The sequence below is a fragment of the Paramisgurnus dabryanus genome, chromosome 11 (genome assembly GCF_030506205.2).
Source record: "Paramisgurnus dabryanus chromosome 11, PD_genome_1.1, whole genome shotgun sequence".
Classification (NCBI taxonomy): Eukaryota; Metazoa; Chordata; class Actinopteri; order Cypriniformes; family Cobitidae; genus Paramisgurnus; species Paramisgurnus dabryanus.
The window spans coordinates 7,200,332-7,225,791 of NC_133347.1; the positions used below are offsets into that span (position 1 = coordinate 7,200,332).

Sequence of the window (25,460 nt, forward strand, 5' to 3'; positions counted from 1 at the left end):
ATGTGAATCCTTAAATTTTGGTAAGGCTAAGAACACTTGTGTAATGTTAACCACAAATTAACCAGTTTTTGTAAGTCTTTTAATATTGTAAAAAACATTCTGACAGCTTTCAGTGCTTTTACAGTCATTTGCGAAATGTCGATAAGATGAAATGTATATTTATAAGATGGACAGACATTTCTTTAATTTAGCATGTTTTCTGTGGCTCAGCTTCTGCAAAAAACTACCAAAGCTTCAAGCTGAAACAGATCTAACATACATTAAATACAGCAGCTTATTACACAAATACCCCAACACCCATTAAGACCAAAACACAAAGACAACAGTAGTAAAATCATAAATAAAAAAAAAACATTACAATCTTTAAAATAATTACACTACTACTTGATTTATTTCACAGCGGATTTACAATCAGACTTTTGGTGAGTCTTTAGCTAATGTTTCTTTGGTCTCTCTTGCATCTTTTTCTGGTATTCTGCGATCTTTTTTTCAAAAAAACCTAAAATAGAGAAAAAGCATACTGTTAAATGTATTTGGAAACATTGTTTTTGTACACCAATTTAAAGGGGGCGTGTCTTACCCGTGCCCTCCTGAGAGGCGGGTCTCTGCTCAACCTCCTGTACGAAAAGGTCGAACATTTGTGTCTGTACAAACTTCTTTACAAATCGCCGTGTGCTCTTAGATTCGATGGCTTTACAGAAATTCCTCTGCTGGAACTCGCCTCGCTTGTCCTTTTCGCTCCGCACGATGTATTTTGCAAAGTGGCCAACAGTTTTAATAAAGAATGGTAAAAAGGCTTCTGGGACGACTTGGTTTAATTCCTCGAGACCTGATAATGATAATAAAGCGCATGTTATAATATACAGTTGCTTCTTCAATGTAAGTCTACATTTGTTAACCGTCGAAAATGGCATATGCAATATAACAGCACATCTCTAATGCACCATTTATGGCTTTATTAAAGGAAAACGCCACTGTTTTTCAATATTTTACTATGTTTTTGCATGTTTTATGCACAAAATCACTTAAATTTTATATTTTTGGTCTAAAACTAGACTTATTTTGTTGGGTTGTTTTGGTCATCAAGAAGCATCTTAATTTTTAGATATTTTTACTGAAAACAAGACAAAAATACTAAGAATGTTTTTTCTTGAAAATTATTTTTTTGCAGTGTGTAAGTTGAGGTAAAAACACTGTAAAAATGACTTTCTTAGTATTTTTGTCTTATTTTCAGTGGAAATATCTAAAAATTCTTAAATTAAGATGTATTTTCTTGATGAGCAAATGGGGTAAGCATATTTTTCTTAAATTTAGTGTTTAAGAAAGATGTTCAAGATTATTTTTGCTTACCCAATTGACAGATTTTTTGCTTGTTTTATGCACAAAATCACTTAAATTTTATATTTTTGGTCTAAAACTAGACTTATTTTGTTGGGTTGTTTTGGTCATCAAGAAGCATCTTAATTTTTAGATATTTTTTACTGAAAACAAGACAAAAATACTAAGAATGTTTTTTCTTGAAAATAATTTTTTTGCAGTGTGTAAGTTGAGGTAAAAACAATGTAAAAATGACTTTCTTAGTATTTTTGTCTTATTTTCAGTGGAAATATCTAAAAATTCTTAAATCAAGATGTTTTTTCTTGATGAGCAAATGGGGTAAGCATATTTTTCTTAAATTTAGTGTTTAAGAAAGATGTTCAAGATTATTTTTGCTTACCCAATTGACAGATTTTTTGCTTGTTTTATGCACAAAATCACTTAAATTTTATATTTTTGGTCTAAAACTAGACTTATTTTGTTGGGTTGTTTTGGTCATCAAGAAGCATCTTAATTTTTAGATATTTTTTACTGAAAACAAGACAAAAATACTAAGAATGTTTTTTCTTGAAAATAATTTTTTTGCAGTGTGTAAGTTGAGGTAAAAACACTGTAAAAATGACTTTCTTAGTATTTTTGTCTTATTTTCAGTGGAAATATCTAAAAATTCTTAAATCAAGATGTTTTTTCTTGATGAGCAAATGGGGTAAGCATATTTTTCTTAAATTTAGTGTTTAAGAAAAATGTTCAAGAACATTTTTGCTTACCCAATTGACAGAATTTTGCTTGTTTTATACACAAAATCACTTAAATTTGATATTTTGGGTCTAAAAACTAGACTTATTTTCTTGGGTTGTTTTGCTCATCAAGAAAAAGCATCTTAATTTAAAAAAATGTAAATATTTTTACTGAAAACAAGACAAAAATACAAAAAAATTGTTTTTTTTTTAAATAATTTTTTTTGCCGTGTATTAAGTACATTTAAGAAAAAATGTCTTATTCCATTGGCAGATTTTTTTGCTTGTTTTAAGCACAAATTCACTTAAATTTGATGTGTTTTGACTTATTTTCTTAGGTCATTTGCTCATCAAGAAAATACATCTTTCTCATTTTTTGCAGTGAACATAGTAAAATATTGAAAAACGGTTGTGTTTTCCACCAGTTATGCAAAATACTTGTTAAATTCTCTAACTTGTCTTAGCAAATACCACAACCACAAAATACCTTAGGCAACATTGCTTACTTGATTTGTCCTTTTTGGCACCAAGCGCCTGCCTGATTTCCTCTTTCAGTTTGTGCGGTAATATTGAGTCCTCATCGCCCATCTGTTTGAAAAAAAGCATTATTAACTAAAAAATTTACAAATAAACATAAAAAAGTTTCTTATGTTATGCACATGAATGGCTTAACTTACACACTTAATAAATGTCTTCTTTCGTCCCTCTGATAAGTCAACAATGAGTACCTGCGCGTGAGTAGATGAATTTAATAATGAGATTAGTGCGTTTTAAATATTTAGGGGCGGTTTCTTGGACAGGGCTTATATTTGTCCCAGACTAAAATGCATGCTTGAGGTGCCTAATTTAAATACATCTTGTACTAACATTCCTTATATCAATGTCATTGAGTGCGTTTACATGCACAGTCTTACGCCGATTATGCTTAAAGGAATATTCCATTTTCTTTAAAGAAAAATCCAGATAATTTACTCACCACCATGTCATCCAAAATGTTGATGTCTTTCTTTGTTCAGTCGAGAAGAAATTATGTTTTTTGAGGAAAACATTGCAGGATTTTTCTCATTTTAATGGACTTTAATAGACACCAACATTTAATACTTAACTCAACACTTAACAGTTTTTTTCAACAGAGTTTCAAAGGACTATAAACGATCCCAAACGAGGCATAAGCCTCTTATCTAGCTAAACGATTGTCATTTTTGACAAGAAAAATAAAAAAATATACACTTTTAAACCACAACTTTTCGTCTAGGTCCGGTCCAGCGCGACCTAACGTAAATGCGTAGTGACGTAGGGAGGTGACGTGTTACATATATAAAACGCACATTTGCGGACCATTGTAAACAATAAACTGACACAAAGACATTAATTAGTATCATTCCACACACAACAACGTAGGAACGGTCCTCTTTCTCAACACTTTGTAAACACTGGGGCGGAGTTTCGCGTTCGTCATCTGTGACCTCTTGACGTCATGACGTATTGCGTGAGGTCACGCTGACGCTTTCAGAACTGGATCTAGATGAGAAATTGTGGTTTAAAAGTTTATATTTGTTATTTTTCTTGTCAAAAATGACAATCGTTTTGCTAGATAAGACCCTTATGCCTCGTTTGGGATCGTTTATAGTCCTTTGAAACTCTGTTGAAAAAAACTGTTAAGTGTTGAGTTAAGTATTAAATGTTGGGCTCTATTAAAGTCCATTAAAATGAGAAAAATCCTGCAATGTTTTCCTAAAAAAACATAATTTCTTCTCGACTGAACAAAGAAAGACATCAACATTTTGGATGACATGGTGGTGAGTAAATTATCTGGATTTTTCTTTTAAGAAAATTGACTATTCCTTTAATTAACTGATAACACGGTGGGTCATGTAAACACCTTAACCGGCATTCTCACAGTTTTGTCCATGTATGCATGTCTCCGCGTGTGAAAGAGACGTCAGACACGGAAGTAAAAGCAAAGTAACGCATAAAAGTCTCTGCTCTACTAAAGCAGTTGGCAGAGAAACTGTGAAAATAAAAACTGATGATATATTTACAGGTTCTGGAGACACGAAAAGATCTAAAACAATATAGCTTAAGACAGATATGCCGTCAGCTTTTTGATCGACTATTATGTACTATAGGCGATGACGTCCTGCGAGAAACCTGACAAATCTCCAAGTCATATGAAAATGCAGTTGTCTGCATAGCCGGTTTATTGATTTGCATGTAAACGCATGAAAACTGTTTTTTATAATAAGCAGATTTTTGATTATTGGTTATCCGCTTATTCTGTGCATGTAAACATACTCATTGTTTTGTCTCAAGATGCACACCAGTATTGATTTTTGTAAGGTACTGCAAAAAATGATTTTCAAGAAAAAACTTTCTTAGAATTTTTGTCTTGCTTTCAGTAAAAATATGATTTTTTTAAAATTAAGATGCTTTTTATTGATGCGCAAAATGACCTAAGAAAATAAGTGATTATCAAATTTAAGTGATTTTGTGCCTAAAACAAGCAAAAAATCTGCCAATGGGGTAAGCAAAAAATCTCGAACATTTTTCTTAAACACTAAATTCAGGAAAAACTCAAGAAAAATTTGCTTACACCATTGGCAGATTTTTTTTGCTTGTTTTATGCACAAAATCACTTAAATTTGATATTTTGGGTCTAAAAACTAGACTTATTTTCCTGGGTTGTTTTGCTCATCAAGAAAAAGCATCTTAATTTAAGAAGTTTTAGATATTTTTACTGAAAACAAGACAAAAATACTAAGAATTTTTTTCTTGAAAATCATTTTTTGCAGTGTATGTTTGTAAAAACTACTTAAATGTCCTAATATAACTAAGGCCAAATCCTAGATTCATGTTAATCCTGTCCATAGTGCTTGTAATGTTTTAAGAGTGTTAAAAGGCATTGACCTCGGTCTGGTCAGTGGCGTATTCTGCGAGGCGTTTCTGGACACCCAGTAGATATGGTGTCGGTGCCATGACCACATCGATCAGGATCTCGGGAACGATGGAAATGAGCGTGTGCTGCCAGATGAACGGATATAAGAGGACAGCCACAGCATGGATCACCTGAGATAATGTGCTATAGAGAGACAGACAGACAGACAGAAAAATCACAGATGAGATCACTTTAACATCTCAGTTATTTCTCCTAGACATCAGTGACATTAAATGGAGAGCAAATAAAAACAAAACACAAAAATGAAAGAGTTTTAGATGACGTCATAAGAGTTTTTCCCAAGTCTGCCATCCTACGTCAATATTATTGACTTAACATTTTTCTTTAACTTTACCCTAGGTATCCAGATTATGGTATCACTTAGTAAACAATAGTAAATGCATTAACTAACATGGACAAACAATGAAAAATATAGTTTTTCAGCATGTATTAATTCTTGTTAATGGTAGTTAATGTAAATACAGTTATTCATGTTCATGGTTCATTAACTAATGTAACAACGCTTGATTTTATAAATGTATTAGTAAGTGGCAAAATTAAAGGAAAACGTCACAGTTTTTCAATAACTTAATATGTTCTTACCTTAATTTAGATTAATTAATACATACCTATCTTTATTGAATTCATGCACTTAATCTTTGTACAGCGCGTCATGAATGTGTTAGCATTTAGCCTAGCCCCATTCATTCCTTAGGATCCAAACAGGGATGAATTTAGAAGCCACCAAACACTTCCATGTTTTCCCTATTTAAAGACTGTTACATGAGTAGTTACACGAGTAAGTATGGTGGCACAAAATAAAACGGCCGATTCTTTTAAGCTGATACAAAATGAGAACTATATTGTATGGCGGAAGAGCACTTAGTTTGCAGCACTTCGACCTTGGCGCGCAGTAACAAAACTAAGTGCTCTTCCCCCATACAATATAGTTCTCATTTTTATGAGATGTTTTATTTTGTGCCACCATACTTACTCGTGTAACTACTCATGTAACAATCTTAAAATAGGGAAAACATGAAAGTTTGGATCCTAAGGAATGAATGGGGCTAGGCTAAATGCTAACACATTCACGATGCACTGTACAAAGATTGAGTGCATGGATTGAAAAAAGATAGGTTTGTATTAATTAATCTAAGTTGAGATAAAAACATAGTAAAATATTGAAAAACGGTGTTGTTTTCCTTTAACATGAACAAATCCTGAAGAATATTGTTCATTTTTAGTTCATGTTAGCAAATGCATTAACTAATTGTTAACAAATTCAAACTATTGTGAAGTGTTACCCAGATTTTTTTTATCTATACAGTACTATATACATTTATTTAATGCATTTCAACAATTTCTCATTTGTATTTGTATTTCTCCAAAGCAATTTTACGAGACACATCTGAGACTTAAATGAGAACTCAATCAAATGAAGTTATGAAAGAACAAAATGTTAAAAATAAAAGTGAAACCTAATTCTTGTGTTGTGTGTATAGTTTTGGCTTTACCTCTGAGGTTCAAAATAATACTCTCACAATTATAACGAAACCTTTTGAAACCACAGCTCGCTATTCATAAATCAAAAATGGTCCACATGATGTTAGTCTTTAAATGATGGACACAGGTTAAGTTTTGGGGTAGTGGTTATGTTTGGACATGGAAAATGTCAGCGGTAACAACATAAACAAACAGCTTTCGTGGAACAAACGTAACTTCCGGTAAACTCTGCAGAGTTTATTTCTGATAACAAGCAAAATAAACAACACGTAGATCACCTTAGTTCAAATTATACACTGCAAAAACTGATTTTCAAGAAAAATAAATCTTAGTATTTTTATCTTGTTTTTAGTAAAAAATATCTAAAAATTCTTAAATTAAGATGCTTTTTCTTGATGAGCAAAACTAACCAAGAAAATAAGTCTAGTTTTTAGACCAAAAATATCACATTTAAGTGATTTTGTGCATAAAACAAGCAAAAACGTCTGAATTTTTCTTGAATTTAGTGTTTGAGAAAAATGTTCAAGATTTTTTTGCTTACCCCATTGGCAGATTTTTTTGCTTGTTTTATGCACAAAATCACATACATTTGATATTTTTGGTCTAAAAACTAGACTTATTTTATTGGGTTGTTTTGCTTATCAAGAAAAAGCATCTAAATTTAAGAATTTTTAGATATTTTTTTCTTTCTTACTTAGTATTTTTGTCTTGTTTTCAGTAGAAATATCAAAAAAATCGTAAATCAAGAAAATAACTCTAAAAAATATATACAATTTAAGTGAATTTGTGCTTTAAACAAGCAAAATTATCTGCCAATGGGGTGAGAAAATTTTGCTTGAATTAAGTGTTTAAGAAAAAAGAAAACTTATTTTTAGTTTTTTTTTCTCAACCCATTGGCAGATATTTTTGCTTGTTTTAATTTTAAATTTACTTAAATTGTTTATGTTTTATCTATTTTCTTAGGACATTTTGCTCATAAATGTTTTTTTATATTTCTACTGAAAACAAGACAAAAATACTAAGTAAGAAAGTCATTTTTTGCAGTGCAAATGTGTAACCGCAACAACACACGTATGTCCGATGAAACGGTCTATAGGCTGATATCAAAACTAAAAGCAATGAGATGTCTTCACAAATATAATGAAATGGTTGTGAGTTTGTGTGTTGCAGTACCTAAGCTCTTCGGCGATAAAGATGATTTTTCTCTCTAGTACTGTAGCGGCGAACACATCGAGCACCTCCTCGTCTGACAGGCAACTGAACAGTTTGCGGAAATCCACATGCTCCAACCAAGAGTCTGTCGGACGAGTTAAACTGATGATCTATAGATAGACAGACAGACAGACAGATATTTGGACATTAATAACAGCTTTATAGCAGAGTTTGACTAAATGAATGACTCCCCGTATAATATTGGAAATCAGTGCCGTCGTCCATAACTTTTTAAGGATGTTAGGTCATACTTAGACAGGTGCCACACCCATGGACATGATGGTTGCGCACGTCTGTATTTGTGGACACTGCACAACGTAAAACGTAAATGATTTACGTGTCAGTCGGGCATTCAAAGTGGCTCACTTATCGTGGTTCACTTATCTGCAGTTAAATGGAGCATCTCATCTTTTCTTACATCTTCAGATACACAGTTACAAAGTACAGTACAATATCTTTCCTAACACTGCTAGGCTGCCTTCCAGCAGTGTGATGATATAATGTAAGGAATGTGATGATTGTTAAATAGATCATCACATACAGAAACTCTGGAAAGACATTCAAGCAGAATCGATTCAAGTCCATACACAGCATAAAGGCGAGGCATACCTGCACGAAACGGCTCGTCTCGGACCTTTTACCTGGAGGTACAGTATGAGCTCACCTAAAAATCCTTCTGCTCTGACAGAGATGAGGTGATGTGTGTTTGTGAACGGCGTGTCTGTGCATGTCTGTCTGATTGTTTGGTTTTAGTAATAGATTATTTTACACCACCTTGAATTTATGATCATTTCACTCTGTGGTTTTTAATTACTGGGTCAACCTTTATTCTCTTCTGTGCTTTAACACCCAGATTTTATTTCCTTTGTTGTATTTCATGAGAAATCTTTGACTTATCCCAGTTCTTCCAAATTTGTTGTCATGTTTTCCTGTTGACTCAATCAGCTGTTAATGAAGTAGAAATGGAAACAGCTGTTGGTTTGACCAGCACTGCATGTATTACAGTATACACATTGCTTGTGTAGCTCATCTAGCCAATACTTATAAGGGTCTCTTATAAATATTGCATTAGGATGCCTGTTTAAAAACATGTGATGGGTTTTTGTTAGGAAAACATTTATATTTAAACTTTATAAACTACTGCCATGTGCGTTTATGAGAAAGTGACCCAACATTACAAAACCCATCACTTCACCTCAGAAAAAATTTATTAACTGTATGGATTAGTTTTTGCTGGATAGGTGCACTTTTGGAGGTTTAAAATTGGGGCACTATCTGATGCCATTATGAAGCAAAAAGAGTCAGGGTATTATTTAATATAACTCAGACTGTGCTTGGCTGAAGAAAGAAAAGTCATATATATCTAGGATGGCATGAGGATGAGTAAAATATGGGGATTTTGGGGATTAGTTTTTGCTGGATGGGTGCACTTTTGGAGGTTTAAAAATGGGGCACTATCTGATTCCATTATAAAGCTAAAAAGAGCCATGATATTTAAAGGTCCCATTTTTCCTGTGTTTTTGAAGCTATGATTCTGTTTATGGTGCACAATATAACGTGTTCATGTTTCACATGTAAAAAACACAGTATTTTTCACACAATTTACATATCTGTAAACTGCAAAAAATGATTTTCAAGAAAAAAAATCTTAGGAATTTCTGTCTTGTTTTCAGTAAAAAACATCTAAAACTTTTTAAATTAAGATGCTTTTTCTTGATGAGCAAAAAGACCCAAGAAAATACGTCTAGTTTTTAGACCAAAAATATAAAATTTAAGTAATTTTGTGCATAAAACAAGCAAAAAATCTGCCAATGGGGTAAGCAAAAAATCTTGAATTTTTTTCTTAAACGCTAATTTCAAGAAAAATTCAAGGAAAATTAGCTTACCCCATTGGCAGATTTTTTGCTTGTTTTATGCACAAATTCACTTAAATTTGACGTAAATAAGAATTTGACAAAATCACTTAAATTGGTGTAAATATGACGTAAATAAGACTTATTTTCTTGGGTCGTTTTGCTCATCAAGAAAAAGCATCTTAATTTAAGAATTTTTTGATATTTTTACTGAAAACAAGACAAAAATACTAAGAATTTTTTGCAGTGTAGAAAATCCCACCTGAATCTTGTAACATTTTTCCTTAACTTTTTTGGACTTGAAGGTCGTGGACTATGGGTGGACCCCGTAACATTACATTTAATCAACTGAAAGATCTAAAACATTTTATAAAATATCCAAAAATGTGTTTGTCTGAAAAACGATGGACATATGCAACTCGGACAGCTTGGGGGTGAGTAAATCATGGGTGGCCGAACTATCCCTTTAAGAAAATGAGGAGAGGAGGACGAAAAAAGTATGTTAGGGTGTGACTCTTCTGTCCCCACACCATGGGGTAGCTGTCTTGGGGGGTAGATGTAAATTTGATTCTGTGTCATAACAAAGGGTGATTGTCTTTGAGGTAGATATGAGCTTGATGAGATCTTTTTAGTGTCTCATCAGAATGTAGTGTCTTTGATAAACGGTTCCCTGTGGATTCAGACTGTTTTACAAATACCTTTTGTCAGGGTTTGGCAACATTTTACACAGGTATTATTTATGCTCTAACAGCAACATTACACACTAACTAAAGTTTGATAAATGGGATCAGGAAAAACGGGACCTTTAATATGACTCAGACTGTGCTTGGCTGAAAGAAGAAAGTCATATACACCTAAAATGGCTTGAGAGTGAGTAAAATATGGGATCATTTTCAGTTTAGGGATTAGTTTTTGCTGAATGGGTGCACTTTTGGAGGTTTAAAAATGGGGCACTATCGGATTCCATTATAAATCGCAAGGAAAGAGCCAGGATATTATTTAATATAACTCAGACTGCATTCGGCTAAAAGAAAAAAGTCATATACACCTAGAATGGCGTGAGAGTGAGTAAAACATTGGCGAATTTTCATTCTGGGGTGAACTATCCCTTTAAAAATGTTAAAGCTGGTTTTTGAGTGTCTTGTGACAAAACATTCATATAACGATTAGATTCGAGGCAAACTAGAACCAGTGAGATTCAGCAGATTTCCCCCTTTGTGGTTGTACTGATTATCTTATCAGATTGTCCTGTGGTGCGTGGTGTGTTAAGAGCGACTGAATCTGCCCAGAAGCACGTCCGGGCCACTCCGATCGCAAATCGTAAATACTCAACATTTTAAATGTCATGACCACATGCGGCATCCCACACACTATAGGAACAACACTGTTAAATCATAAATTTTTTGTCATCACATTTTAAAAATCTTTTAGCCCTAGCTTTAGCAGACACTTTAATCCAAAGGGACTTTCAAAGGTGAGAAAAAACAATTGAGCGATTCAATGGTATACAGTGGTATACTTAAAGGTGGGCCAAGTACCAAAACACACTTGCAGCCAATCAGCAGTAAGATTGATGTCTCCAAACCAACATTGTTGCCTGGGTGGCGCATGTTTGGGGTGAGTCTCTTTAAAAGAAGGTCCATATTCTATTGGAATAGGGGCGTGTTTGTTTAGGTGATTTCCAATGTCAACATTGGCTTTCAGAGATCATGCACCCCGCCTTTAAACATAAGGTATTCATTTTTATCAGTATGTGTGTTCCCTGGGTTCAAACCCATGACCTTTTGCACTGGTAAAGCTATGTTTCTACCACTTAGCACATACTGTAGTAAGAGATTATATGAGAAGTACTGTACAAAGTACTTTAAGCTTACATTGACGGCATTTTAATATAAAATTATTTGTGTTTAATTATAGAATTAAAGTCATTTTATTTTAAGGGTGAACTATTTCATTCAAGAGAAATCTCTTTGTAAAACATATCTGGCATCTGGTGTGATCTTCCCAAATACATTTGAAAATGTGTTTATCTATAGTTCTTACCTCAGTTCCTCTTTCTGGAATGAAGCTCTTGATGTTAACAGTGTGTCCAGGAGCGGGAAACGCAGATTCTCTTAGACTCTGCATGAATGGATAGATCATTGCCATAGAGATTTTTCTCCGCTGCTCCACCTCATCAAAAATCTGAAATGTCAAGCAGACAAGTTGAACAATGCTGCTGGAAACAAACACAACACTGTTTGATAAAAGATAGAAAGCACTTTTTAGTAAACATACTGGGTTTTAATCTTCATGAGAAGTATTAAGCATAACTCTTTACTATATTAAAGGCGGGGTGCACGATTTTTGAGAAACGCTTTGGAAAAGGGAGTTGTGCCGAGTACCAAAACACACTTTTAGGGCGTGTTTGTTAAGGTGATTTCAATTATCAACATTGGCTTTCAGAGATCACACACCCCGCCTTTAAGCAACAACTTTACAGAGACCCATATTTCCAAGGTCACATCGGCCTATCTTTGCTGTTTGTCCTGAACAAACAAACTCATTTCCAACAGTAAGAGAAGCTCCTAGCATAACAGTACTGGCGCAAAGTTCAGTTTAAATAAGCAAAACGTTGACCAACAACTCCTAGATAAAATGCTGCGGTTGTGCGTCTGCCATTTTACATAGATGTGATGTCTGTTTAAATACTGGGTGGTTATTTTTGCTATTTATAAAAGCCTACAATATATTAAAACAGGTTGTGTTGTCCAGTGCATTTTTAATTTGTGTTCATGCTATCTGTGGCAAAAACAGCCTTAGTGGTTTTGATGCACAACAACACTACTTGGCTTTTGTGGTCAGCGTGAATCCTTTGACCTATTCACACCAAAAAAAAAACTTTTACGCTGGTAACAGTTTAGAAATGAAAAGCAGATAAATGACTGAAGATGTTTCACCTTGGAAAAAAGTCCAAAGCAGGCTACGTTACTGATGATACAGTACGCCTCAGGTGGACGAGCACCCTTCCCATCAGGCTGGGCAGGAAAACAGAAAAGACAAGAGAAATAAATTCCTTACAAACATAAAATATTTATATTTCATATTAATATATTATGTTAAAAATGTGAGTGATGCTTGCAAAACTCATTGGCATGATGCTAAAGTGATGCGAGTGGTTGCCAGGGTGTTGCTATGTGGTGGCTAAGCTGTTTTGTTATGCATGTGCATGCGATTTGGGTGGGAGCTAAGGCTTTTTTTAATAAAATTAATTTTCAAGCAATGAACCAATTCAAAATTTACCAACAGCCTCCTACAGTATCCATTCTTCCGCGTTCCATCAACATCTGTAAGCACGAAAGAGAATGTTTCACTGTGAAGTAGAGAAAAAGAGAGAAAGAGAGAGATTTGGGGAAAGTGAAATATGGTGCGTACACAGTGCATGCTGGGAAAATGACTTGTTTTTAATGGTAATCACAGTACCTGCGATATTCTGTTAATGGAGCCCAGTTAACACCTTCTGGAAAACAAAACAACGTAAGAGCCTTTAAAGTCTTCTCTTCCTCCTCCTTTTGAAATCGAACCATTCCGTCTTTCTGTGTTATTATAGACAAAACAAGAAACAAGATAGGAGTGGGTTAATATGGCACATGAGATGCATCAAAGATATTGGACATTGAAAAATTTAGCACTCCTATTACTATGAATAGGGGACAATGCAACACTCAATATGGCCGCTTTGGCGATAGAAGTCCCGCCTTCCAGTTAAAAGAACCAATCATCAATCGATAAAAACTGACAATTCTTGAACATAAAGGGACAACACTTTTTTGAATATATTCTCATTTTCCAGCTCCCCTAGAGTTAAACATTTTTTTTACTGTTTTGGAATCCATTCAGCTGATCTCCGGGTCTGGCGCTACCACTTTTAGCATAGCTTAGCACAATCCATTGAATCTGATTAGACCATTAGCATCGCGCTAAAAAATAACCAAAAAGTTTCGATATTTTTCCTAGTTAAAACTTGAATCTTCTGTAGTTATATCATGTACTAAGACCAATGGAAAATTAAAAGTTGCGATTTTCTAAGCAGATATGGCTAGGAACTATACTCTCATTCTGGCGTAATAATCAAGGAATTTGCCGCCTTAACATGGCTGCAGGAGGCGTAGTGATATTACGCAGTGCCCGAAAATAGTCCCCTGCTATTGAAAGTTACCAAGGGGATTATTTTCGGGTGCTGCATAATATTATTGCGCCTGCTGCCCCCATGGTATGCTAATGGTGATGCTAACGGTCCAATCATATTCAATGGATTATGCTAAGCTATGCTAAAAGTGGTACCGCCAGACCCGGTGATTGGCTGAATGGATCCCAAAACGGGAAAATTCAAATGTTTAACTCTAGGGAAGTTGGAATATAAGCCTATTTTCCAAAAAAGTGTCACTTTAAATAACAAAATTTATGGTACAGTTGATGTCAGGTCTAAGCAATATGCTGTTTAACTGTGATTTAAGCACATGATTTTAGGCATATCTGTCTTTTCCCATTCAAGCAGATATGAATTTAGTCTTGCATGCCTGAAATAACTGCCCAGAGCAGTGGTTCTTAAACTGGGAGTTGGGGCCCCCTTGGGGGACATAAGATGGTCCCAGGGGGGCCCCAGTTTTATAAAATATTTTAAATTCTGTGCCATTAAACCTGAGAAAAATAAGGCTACTAACCAACAGAACTACATTATATAATTTAATGTTTCTTTAGTTCAAAAAGTTTTATATCATGAATTTTCATTTGGGGGATGCAAAGGGATGCCCTCTAGACAAGGGTGGCCAACGCCGAAAAGTTTGAGAACTACTGGTGTTGCAAACATGGCAACCTTTTGTGCCAACATCATTTTGGGGACCACACTACCTTGCACTCAAAATAGGACACAACATAGGGTTAAATCTCAGCCGGTGGTTTAAATGAACCCAGAAAATTCTTATATTTGACCCAACAAAGGGTTAAAACAACCCAGCTTAGGTCAAATTACAACCTTAGGGGTTGGGTTCATCTCTTTTTTAACCCAACACTAGGTTGAAAATAACACAGCATTTTGTCTTTTACTATACCTTTGTCATAAATATTTTGTGGTTTTTGATCTGTTAAAACTGAAGTTTCAAAGTATATGGCCTAAAGGCAAAATGTCTAAATACTTTAATAAATAGAAATGATTCCAACACTGTAATCCCTTCTAAAGAAAATTAAAACGCACTATACATGTGCCTGCATGTAGAGCACATGCTCTGTCTGTATCACCTTAGGGAATTGGTAGATGATCTGTGGTTCATATGTCCCTTCTTTTGTCTTCTTAGGACTAACCACAACCAGATAGTCGAAGAAAAACTGTCCAGTTGAGTAGCGTTGCTCCTTGGTCTTTTCTTCCACGGTAGCAAGCTCTGGGCTATGGACATCTGGTTCCTTTAAAGTTCCTAGAAAAACACACACCCATGATATGTTTGCATCCTTTTCATAGTTTACTCAATAATGTCATGATTTATGTCATTTCGAAACTGTGTTACTTTTTATGTGGAACCCAAACGGGGCATTTTAAAGAATTGTACTAATTGCTTTTTCTAAAGAATAAAGTTATAGGTTTGGAAAGGCATGAGATTCAGATTCTTTAACAATCTAACAATCTTTCTTACGAAGTATTAAACCACGTGGAGACAGGGAACGCAGCACCCTCAACATGTACAAACAAATTCAACACTGAGCTCCTCTCTGCTTTTCTTTAACATTTTATTCTCCGCCTGCTTTGACAGCCTCCCCCAACAAGGAGCAAACAAAGCCGAAGGAATACCGTAAGTCTTGTTCTAGCTTGACTTATCTCACCATGGCAACCCTCAATGTGCCTTTCTATAAAGGAGTGAACAATGGCTGCTGCTTAAAGCTGAATAGGCAAGAAATACACATGCAAATTGACTAACTTCCCTGTGACTTTATAAAGGAGTCTTAAATGCTCAGTAAGATGCAATGAAATGTAAGATTGCATGCAAATCTTCCTTAAAATCTTGAAAGTATAAGCACAAACTAGTCTAAACTTCAACATTCTTTAAATGTTTGCCTTCACTACCAAGATCAAGATGAAACTTGTTGATTTATTTAGTGTTATTATTATGATATTTACTCCAAAATTGTTTAATGCTCTCATCAGAAACATGCTTTGGCACATGAAACATTTAATGCTATAGCATTTTTGTGAATTGGATAAATATGTACTGATGTAACGCAGCCAGATGTGTGTTTGTAAAAATTGTTTTCTCACTGTCTTTGCTGATTTTCCCACGGAAGGACGAAAATATACTACTGAACCTCTTCATGGCTCCCATCTCTTGATCTTGATCTTCACCTGGAAGGAAGACACCTGTACAACAACAATACACAAGAAAAAAGGTGTGCAATTAAACAAAACTGCAACAAAGTGTTCATAGAAATGCCTGCAGAAAAAACTTTTTTTATAATCAAAGATATCAGATAGGTTTTATTTGTTTTGCATTGATATTTACATGTTTTGTAAATAAATATTTCCCAATTGATCATTTCAGCTGTGAAAGTTTTGACAGAAGTCTTTCACGTGACGTAATATTTTTATGAAATGTGAACTCTGTCAGGAAAACGAAGTTAATTGCTCAACTTGCATTGGTGTGTCATGTAAGTTCATATCAGCATGTCAAATAAAACATCAATATCCCTGATACAATATTGTGAGTCCGGCTACAACCAGTCAAACCAGCACCATAAACTGTCATCTTTTGTTTTTAACAGTCTTAGCGAGATATAAGTTACCATACAGAATGTAACGTTATGCTGACGAAGACTACTAACATAAAATATTTAACTTAATATAAATGGTTTTTAGAGGTCATTATTTATTTCATCTATTTAGTCTGCGCAGTCTTAGTCGTTAAAATCGCGATGTTTTCTATTTGGAGAGGTTACCGTTAACGTACATCGATTCAGGACTGTGGCAATATTATAACGCAATACTTTCCCTCAGTTCAACTTCTCTAATGCATAATAACAAATATATCAACAAGTCCCCATAAATATTGATTAAAGTCACTAAAAAAGAGCACCGAGAGTTAACTTACTCCGATGTTTTCTCGATTTTGTTTTTGTTCCTCTTCGTTTGACACCGGAAAGAGAAACTCCGTTCATTTTTGAGTCTGTTTGTGTAGTTTTCCAAAATACTGTAAATCAGGAGTAGATCTAAAAACAGCCTTTCCCACGGACGCGCGAGATCACGATATTCTTGACTGGACGAGTGCGCGCACCGTGTAGGTGCCCATGTCCGATTCAGCAGCGAGTCGATTCTTTCGAGTGATTCGATTGAACCGAGCCAAGGGCGTTTATGAATCGCTCTTCGAGTTAAACGAAAGGTAAGAAGAAAATGTAATTGTCGAATGTACAAATGTTGTCTGTGAACATAAACTGTGGTTTAGTTTACATTTAAAGTCACCATAAATTAAACATATAATTAGTTTTAGCTTTTAGTATGAGTTTGTTGGCATTAAATGTATCTAGAAACTAACATGCTCCAAAACATTGACATTTTGAAGATATAGCATATGGCATAAACATTAAAAATATTTAAAAAGGACTTCAGCTTTCCAGGCAGTGAGGTAAACAAAACGCTTCTGGCTATGTTTAAAGAAGGAGGGTATATTTAATAAGCCACGCCCTAACTCTCTGTTTCAATATAATTATTTCTAACATTAAACAAAGCTGCACACACAGTTAAAGGTATTTTAGTGTGTCTTTAAGTGACTCATTACTTTTACACTTATGAAATACAGTAATCTATTTCAAGGTAAATGTATACTGTACATTTCACTTCACATATATTGTCACTTCTTCATCTTCAAGGGGACATTTCACAAGGCAATACTTTTTTAAGATGTAAAATAAATATTTTATGTCCCCCGAGTACACATGTGAAGTTTTAGCTCAAAATACCATATAGATAATTTATTATAGCATGTTAAAATTGCCACTTTGTAGGTGTGAGCAAAAATGTGCCATTTTTGGGTGTGTCACTTTAACTGCATGAGCTGATCTCTGCAATAAATGGCAGTGCCGTGGTTGGACAGTGCAGATTAAGGGGAGGTTTTATCCCCTTCTGACATCACAAGGGGAGCCAAATTTCAATGACCTATTTTTTCACATGCTTGCAGAAAATGCTTTACCATAACTAAGTTACTGGGTTGATCTTTATCACATTTTCTAGGTTGACAAAAGCACTGGGGACCCAGTTATAGCACTTAAGCGGAATTGAACCCTAGACATTCTAGCCTGTTATCACGGGTAATTTATTTCTATTTTGCATTTTACTTGAGAAAAAAAATTGCACGATTTCGAAAAAATTAGATTGATAGTGCATGTTAAAGCAAAATTTTCGTAACGGTCTTTGATGGACTCATTTATCCAGAATGCACTGTGAGTCATTAGCTCCACCCACTAACCACTGATCGATGCAGCCTTCATGCTTGTTCAACTTCATGCGGCGATGCAAGAACCGACAGCCGGATGACAAAATTTTTTTCCCTTTAAAGGAACAGGCGAAGCAATTTTGGAGCACCATTGACTACCATAGTATTTTCCTATTATATGTTTCCTACTGTAGAAGTCAATGGTGCTTCTGCTTCCTGATTACTTACCTAATTATCTTATTTAGTTTTTAGCAAAAACTACTTAAGACTTATTGTACCACATATCAACAACAAGAAAACTTATCTCAGAATGTTTGTTAAGATATCCAGCCAAACAGTTTGTCCTTTACTACTCATAACTACCCCAAAACATGACCTGGTGGGAAATATGCCAGTTTCACTTCAGTAAACAGCAAAGGTTAAAATCCTACCTTTGCGGGTCTCAATTCCTCCATCTGAGAAAGATCGTTTCTTGTCTAGGTCTGTGATGCCGTCTTCTTCTGCTACTTGAGACCTTTCTGTTAACCGGAACAAAAACTTTAACAGTATGCATCTCTCAGTTTACATACAAAGCAAAGTAAACTTTAAAGGCTAATGTAAAGAAAGGTGTGTATAAACTGTGTGACTCACGTTCACGATGTTCACCTCTAAAAGAGGAAAATAATCTTCTCTTGAAATTACTTTCCCCTTCATCTGGTTTAGCTACAGAAGGAATTAGAAGTCAGTGACATAAATATACTGTACAACAAAATATACCATTCAAATTATTAATGTAAAAACATAATAATGTTACAATCCGTTTAAAATGTTTTAGATTTACTTACACTTAGAGCGCATGGAGCTGAAAGCCCAGGTTTTTCTGGGTGATGTCATGATGTCCCCTGTTTACAAAAAGCAAATATATATATATATATATAAAGCATCAATATTCTTCTTGTTTGACAGAAAACTCATGTTTTGTCTCCATTTTTGACTGAATTAAAAAAAACAATTGATTTACAGGTGGCTATAATGTGTCAGAGAGAGCTGTGCTCCATATTATGTTAAGCTTAAGACAACTGTATTTCTTTCCAGGAACAAGGTCATAGTCCTCTGGTTCCTTTAAATATTAACTAAAATCTCTTAATAAGTCTGGTTCGATTTCAGGACACACCCAATACTTCAGGTGTACAGGGATCAGAAGAATGAACAATGTCGGATCTGCTTCACTATTGTTATGTTGGTCAGTTCTGCCATTTGTATTTTAGAAAACAAACTGGCTTTTATCTTTAGCATAATCATAGACTGTTACACATTGCTGTGACATTTCATATTGACTTTCCTTTCGGCATAAACATCACATTTCACACTGCAACCCTTCACATACACTTTACATGCTAAGCCACCACAGGAAGTATAACAGAAATTCAGTTGCTTTGTACCAGAAACGTCAACTAATGTGTCACATGCGGTGAGAGCTTGCGGCTGCAGAGCTCAGTCTTTAACATTGCTATACATTAGCATGGTAATGTTTTGTTGTACAATATTTTGCTTGGAATAAATATATTTAAAAATGCCAATCCAATGTTTATCTTCAGTACTTTAAACAGGAATGTCTCCCATACGTTTACTGGCATGTTTTCGTGAAAGACGTGGTCATTAGTATATTCTTGGGCTTTTTATAGCTTACTGTATTCCCCACAGGACGAGCTCAGGTCAGCACTAGGTCTTCCTGTTGCCCCATTGACTTCATCTCAGCAGTTATGTGGGAATATTTTGAGGATGCACTTTATGACTTTTGCATGTTCCAGTCGTTCCAATCTGGTAAAGATTCGGAGCTAAACGTGCTTTTTTCATCCAGACGGGTGCACTGATGTTGATGAGGTTTTTAAGAGTAAAGTTAAAGGGGATATTTAACAAGACTTTTGTAAGATATAAAATAAATCTTTAGAGTAAAATCTTTAGCTCAAAATACCCCACAGCTAATTTATTATAGCATGTTAAAATTTCCACTTCGTAGGTGCGAGCAAAAATGTGTAATTTTCGGGTGTGTCCTTTAAAATGCAGATGAGCTGATGAAATGCAAATACTGATCACATTGGTGGTGGTTTGTTGAAATTAAAACTCAAATGTGCTTTCAATTATATTTTTTCTCTCTTTCTCTTTCTCTCTGCACTAAATGGCAGTGTCGTGGTTGGATAGTGCAGATTAAGGGGCGGTATTATCCCCTTCTGACATCACAAGGGGAGCCAAATTTCAATGACCTAATTTTTCACATGCTTGCAGAGAATGGTTTACCAAAACTAAGTTACTGGGTTGTTTATTTTTACATTTTTTAGGTTGATAGAAGCACTGGGGACCCAATTATAGCACTTAAACACGGAAAAGGTCAGTTTTTTATGGTATGTCCCCTTTAAGAGATTCGAGATGGTCAATTATAAGACAATGGTCATTAAAGTGACCGAGAGTATGCCATACAGCAAAAAATTATCAGGGCCAAAAAATATTTTTTAAATATCCTATATGATAATTACATTTTGAAGAAACTGTATGAAATACATTTTTGAATTTTAAAATATATTTAGTTTTAATCTACATATACACTCCCAGAAATAAAGGTACACGAAGGTACAAAAGTTGTCACTGGGACAGTACCTTTAAAAAGTTTTGTATCTACAAGGTACATATTTGGTATCTCTAATGTACACGCTGATACCTTTGAGGTACATACTGGTTCCTCAATGGTACATATCTGTACATAAAAGGTACCATCCCAGTGACAAAAATGTAAAACTTTTGTTATAAACTAAAAGTGAATTTCAGAAGCAAGCAAAAACATTGCTAATCTCACAATAGCCAAAAACCAATACGTTACATTATGCTTTTTGTATATTGTAATTTTGTGTGTGTGTGTGTGTGGATATGGGAGGGGGGTGTGCTCCCTGCAAGAAATTGTATTATAATATAAAATGTTAGGTTTAAACAGATTATGTTTAAATTAAAATATATGAAAGGCAAAACTTTTTTTAAAATGCTTTCAAAAATATAAACAAAATATGGACACAAAATATATTGGTAGAAAATATATTTACATAATATATTCCTAAATATATTTTTGTGAATATATTTTCTGGCAATTTATTGCATATTTTGAAATATTTTTTAAAAGTATATATATATTTTTTGCTTTATGGAACGTAAACCACTTAAATGTCCAGTGTGTAGATTTTTAGCCGTCAAACATCGACAAACATGTCATTGTCTGAAACAACATAGTAACAAAAGAAGATCTATAGACCAGTTTGACCATTTTGGGCTACTGTACAGTGTGTACAAATAACAAGGTCCAATGAGACAAAGCCATCTTTTAACAGTACATACTGGGAACTATATTCTCACAAGGCGAAGCACTGCTACTTGGGCGGAGTGTCTCATATGACCTTGTTATTTGTACACGCTGTGACTATACAAATCACACCATATAAATAGAAAAATGTTGGCGTTATTTTGTCACTTATTGGGAGGAGTAAGCTAGCTGGAGCCATTTATTTCCAGTCTTTGTGCTAAGCTAGGCTAGCAGTGGGTGCGTCAGCGGAGTTACGGGACAAACGTTGATGAAAACGGTATGTATGGAGTTATCTAACTTTGGGGGATACGGTAAATAAGCTAAAATCCCAAAAAGTCATCGTTTTCCTTTAAAGGGACATTCCACTATTTTTTGAAAACATGCTCATTTTCCAGCTCCCCTAGCGTTAAACATTTGATTCTTACCGTTTTGGAATCCATTCAACTGATCTCCGGGTCTGGAGCTAGCACTTTTAGCAAAGCTTAGCACAATCCATTGAATCTGATTAGACCATTAGCATCACGCTAATAAATAACCAAAGAGTTTTGATATTTTTCCTATTTAAAACTTGACTCTTCTGTAGTTATATCATGTACTAAGACCGATGGAAAATTAAAAGTTGTGATTGTTTTAGCCAGATATGTCTAGGAACTATACTCTCATCCTAATAATCAAGGACTTTGCTGCCGTAACATGGCTACAGCAGACGTAGTGATATAACGGACTGCCCGAAAATAGTCCCCTTGGGGACTTTCAATAGCAGGGGACTATTTTCGGGCAGTGCGTAATATCATTTCACCTGCTGCAGCCATGTTACATGTCTTAGTACTAGGGCTGTCAATAGATTAATCGCGATTAATCGCATCCAACATAAAAGTTTGTGTTTACATAGCATATGTGTGTGTACTGTGTATAAATATTATGTATATATAAATACACACACATTCATGTATATATTTAAGAAATATTTGCATTTAAATACTGTATATACATTTCTATAATTTATATTATATATAAATATAAATATTTGATATATAAATATAACAATTTTTTCTTAAATATATACATGATTGGGTGTGTTTTTATATATACATAATATTTATACACAGTACACACACATATGCTATGTAAACACAAACTTTTATTTTGGATGCGATTAATCGCGATTAATCTTTTGACAGCCCTACTTAGTACACAATGTAACTACAGAAGAGTCAAGTTTTAAATAGGAAAAATATCAAAACTCTTTGGATTTTTTTAGCACGATGCTAATGGTCTAATCAGATTCAATGGATTGTGCTAAGCTATGCTAAAAGTGCTAGCGCCAGACCCAGAGATCCATCCCGTCTGGACATAATGATTTCTTCAATGAATAAATAAAAAAAGTCACAAAAGATCAAATAAAATTTTTATTTTTGTGTGAAATATGACCCTTAGATGTTCTTCAGCCTATTGTCTTAATGACATTCAAAATTGTCCACATTATCACTTAGGACCTGACATACTGAGAGAAATACATATATGCTGACAGAGACAAACAGACAGACAGTGGTACGTAAAGATGTATGCTTGTGGGAACCAGAAAAAACTTCCCGCCCCAGACATCCATCAATCATTGACTCGTCCATTTAATCACCCTCTCATTACTCCAAATTAAAAGTCACAAAGTTTAACAACTACATCATTCATTCTCTTTTTGAATACGCTGTGACTGAACTCTTTTACCCCACAACTCTTTTGGCTTTAACACTAAGCCTAAATCACTGTTACTCAATGGTGTACAGTACTCTTTTGTCCAATTGTTTGTCTTTATCAAAAAAAGTCACATGAATGACATAGAGAATAAAGGGATCAAATAATGGTATTGTTGACTCTTGAATAACTGAAAAGAATGTAAGCCTCCTTAAAGAGATTTAAAGAGGGTATAGCAAACAGATGTTCCTGCATGTTTCCTACACCCAAAACACACTCTGACCCCAATGAATAACAGCGTTTCCCCATTAACAACCAACAGTACATATTTAACCACACTAGCACTGACACAGATTAATGCAAGTGAAAGTTAAGACCTTCACACTTGAAGGGCGAGCTGACCTAAATATAAGTTATACGTATAGACCCTTTTACAGCTCACGTGATCAAATAGCCTGCGCGCGCATTTCAGCAACAGAAGTGGTGTTATTCCCCATTGTGTTAGCAACTCAGAAAGTTTATTAAAACGGTTTCCCAGCATCAAAATGTCTGGTTGTTGCGTTTGGTTGCACTAATATAATATACGTATATATGTATATATGTATCTTGCAACTTTATTTTTGCCCATCTGCTAACGTCTTCTATCCACTCCACTATAGTACACGGATCTGGTAGCTGTGTTGAAAAAGTTAACTTTTTAAAATAACTTTCGTTGTGTTGCTTCACTGCTTATTCTTACCATACTTCCGTTGCCTAAATGCGCGCGCATACGTTGCAACGTCATCATTGTGTACAAACCGTAATAAGGTCTGTAAGGAAATGGTCATGATATTTAACTAAGGTGAATTTACTCTTTTAAGATGCATTTTATTGTTTTTGGACCGTTTGATGGATGGAAGCAAAACGTTTTTAAACATAAGGGTAAATATTGGATATTTTTGGCTAAACTATCCTTTTCATTTTACCATACATGCAAGCAGATCTTTCTAAAAGATGCAGTCAGTTTACTGTCAGTCAACAGACAAGCGTCGACACGTGTGCCGTACACACCTTTATCTTCAAAGCAGGACGTTATGTAATGACAGTTTCCCTTTTTACTGTACGGAAAGCTGCCATTCAACACAGCAGTGACTAAATAAAGTAAAAGTCAGTGCAACATTTATAAACAGATTTGTTTATAACTATCTTCACTTTTCAAAACACTTGTGAAGTTCCAGTAACAGGACATGGTTCTTGCATCACATCCCAGAGTGTTATAAAGTAACCGGACAAGTAAATGTCAGTTTACAATATGCTCTTTCACCACAGGACTAGTCCGAAAGACGTTTTGAAATGACTTAAAATGTCATTTTGACCACTTCCCCAAACAATGCTAACAAAGCCAGGTGCTCTAGTTTTTTCACAAACATCATCAAGACCTCTAGAGGGCAACATAGCACAGAAAGTTAATATCATTTGTAACATAACAATCTGTCATAATTTATTAAATATTATTAATAAATGTTCAGTAAGCTTACAATAAATTAGCACCAACCCTAACGTGTTATGTCTTAAGGAAGTGTAGTATTGAGATTGTGTTTTTTTCACTACAGGAAATGTAACCTAGCAGTGGGTTACGTGTCACCAACATCTTGATTGTGTTTTGACAGTTGCATCAGTCACTTTAACCCATTTCTTTCTGGAAACCATGAAAATCAAGTCTTTATAGACTATAACTAACAAAATATACAAATATTTGGCTTTATTTTAATATGCATGTGACATATTTGCATATAGTTTTAAATTGTTGTTCACAAAACTTAAAAATAAAAGACTTAAAATAAAAGTCTAATAATACTCACGGAGGTATTATTAAAATTGTTATTACAAATATGGACTATAGATATTTTAAGTGACACAGCAGTTTAAAGAGTGAATGCATTGAACAATTTTGGTTATTTATTTTAAGGAGTTTGCTGTGCACCTGTTTGCCTTACATTAAACAAAAATTTCATTAAACTGCAATATTTCCCTAACGTTTCATGTTGTCAGCATATTTACTTAGAACAAAAGCAAAAGTTTCATGAGAACAAAAGCATTTAAAGTAATGAAAGCAAAGAACATGACTCAAGGACGGATGTCACTGGCATGTGGTCTCTGTACATGAAAATCTGTTTAAGGGTACTCACCACAAAGCCTCACAGTCACCCAGGTGGTTGATTAGGAACGTCTACAAACTTTGGTTTGTCTTGAGAAAATATTTACTTCGCTGTAACAGTAAACAGATCCACGAGAGCAAGTTTGCCCCATTCCGGTCTACCTGATGAACCTGTTTCTTTTATTTACCATTTCCTTACCCATATGAAGCTACAATAGTCCACACCTCCAGTCTTTACTGTATCAGTCACTCTGCACCTACCCTGCGTGTGTGTAAATATACTGATGTGTGAAAATTGA

At 34.6% G+C, this 25,460-nt stretch overlaps 1 protein-coding gene across 2 annotated transcripts; it reads right to left on the reverse strand.

Moving 5' to 3' along the window:
- Nucleotides 1-62: 62 nt before the first annotated feature.
- dennd2da (DENN/MADD domain containing 2Da) lies at nt 63-25,415 on the reverse strand. 2 transcript variants are annotated; one of them, XM_065248385.1, is made up of 16 exons: nt 25,193-25,415; nt 18,832-18,888; nt 18,638-18,709; nt 18,439-18,525; nt 15,844-15,942; nt 14,835-15,007; nt 13,020-13,132; nt 12,840-12,909; nt 12,497-12,574; nt 11,601-11,741; nt 7,666-7,814; nt 4,962-5,133; nt 2,732-2,782; nt 2,561-2,642; nt 581-829; nt 63-499 (listed from the first exon to the last, which is right to left on the reverse strand). In XM_065248385.1, exons 2-16 carry the CDS (start codon nt 18,878-18,880, stop codon nt 435-437), a joined length of 1,650 nt encoding a protein of 549 aa, XP_065104457.1. In that variant the 5' UTR covers nt 18,881-18,888; nt 25,193-25,415; the 3' UTR covers nt 63-434. The 2 variants fall into 2 exon arrangements, with proteins under 2 accessions (XP_065104457.1, XP_065104458.1); XM_065248386.1 differs by lacking the exons at nt 18,439-18,525; nt 18,638-18,709; nt 18,832-18,888; nt 25,193-25,415 and adding an exon at nt 16,670-16,861.
- Nucleotides 25,416-25,460: the final 45 nt, after the last annotated feature.

What these genes read in the sequence shown, in the direction of transcription:
- dennd2da (XM_065248385.1), bottom strand. Translation starts at nt 18,880, where the DNA reads ATGACATCACCCAGAAAAACCTGGGCTTTCAGCTCCATGCGCTCTAAG. An exon ending in CAGCTCCATGCGCTCTAAGT is followed by an intron (nt 18,710 to 18,831) that starts GTAAGTAAATCT and finishes TTCCTTCTGTAG; the next exon opens with CTAAACCAGATGAAGGGGAA. An exon ending in TAGAGGTGAACATCGTGAAC is followed by an intron (nt 18,526 to 18,637) that starts GTGAGTCACACA and finishes TCCGGTTAACAG; the next exon opens with AAAGGTCTCAAGTAGCAGAA.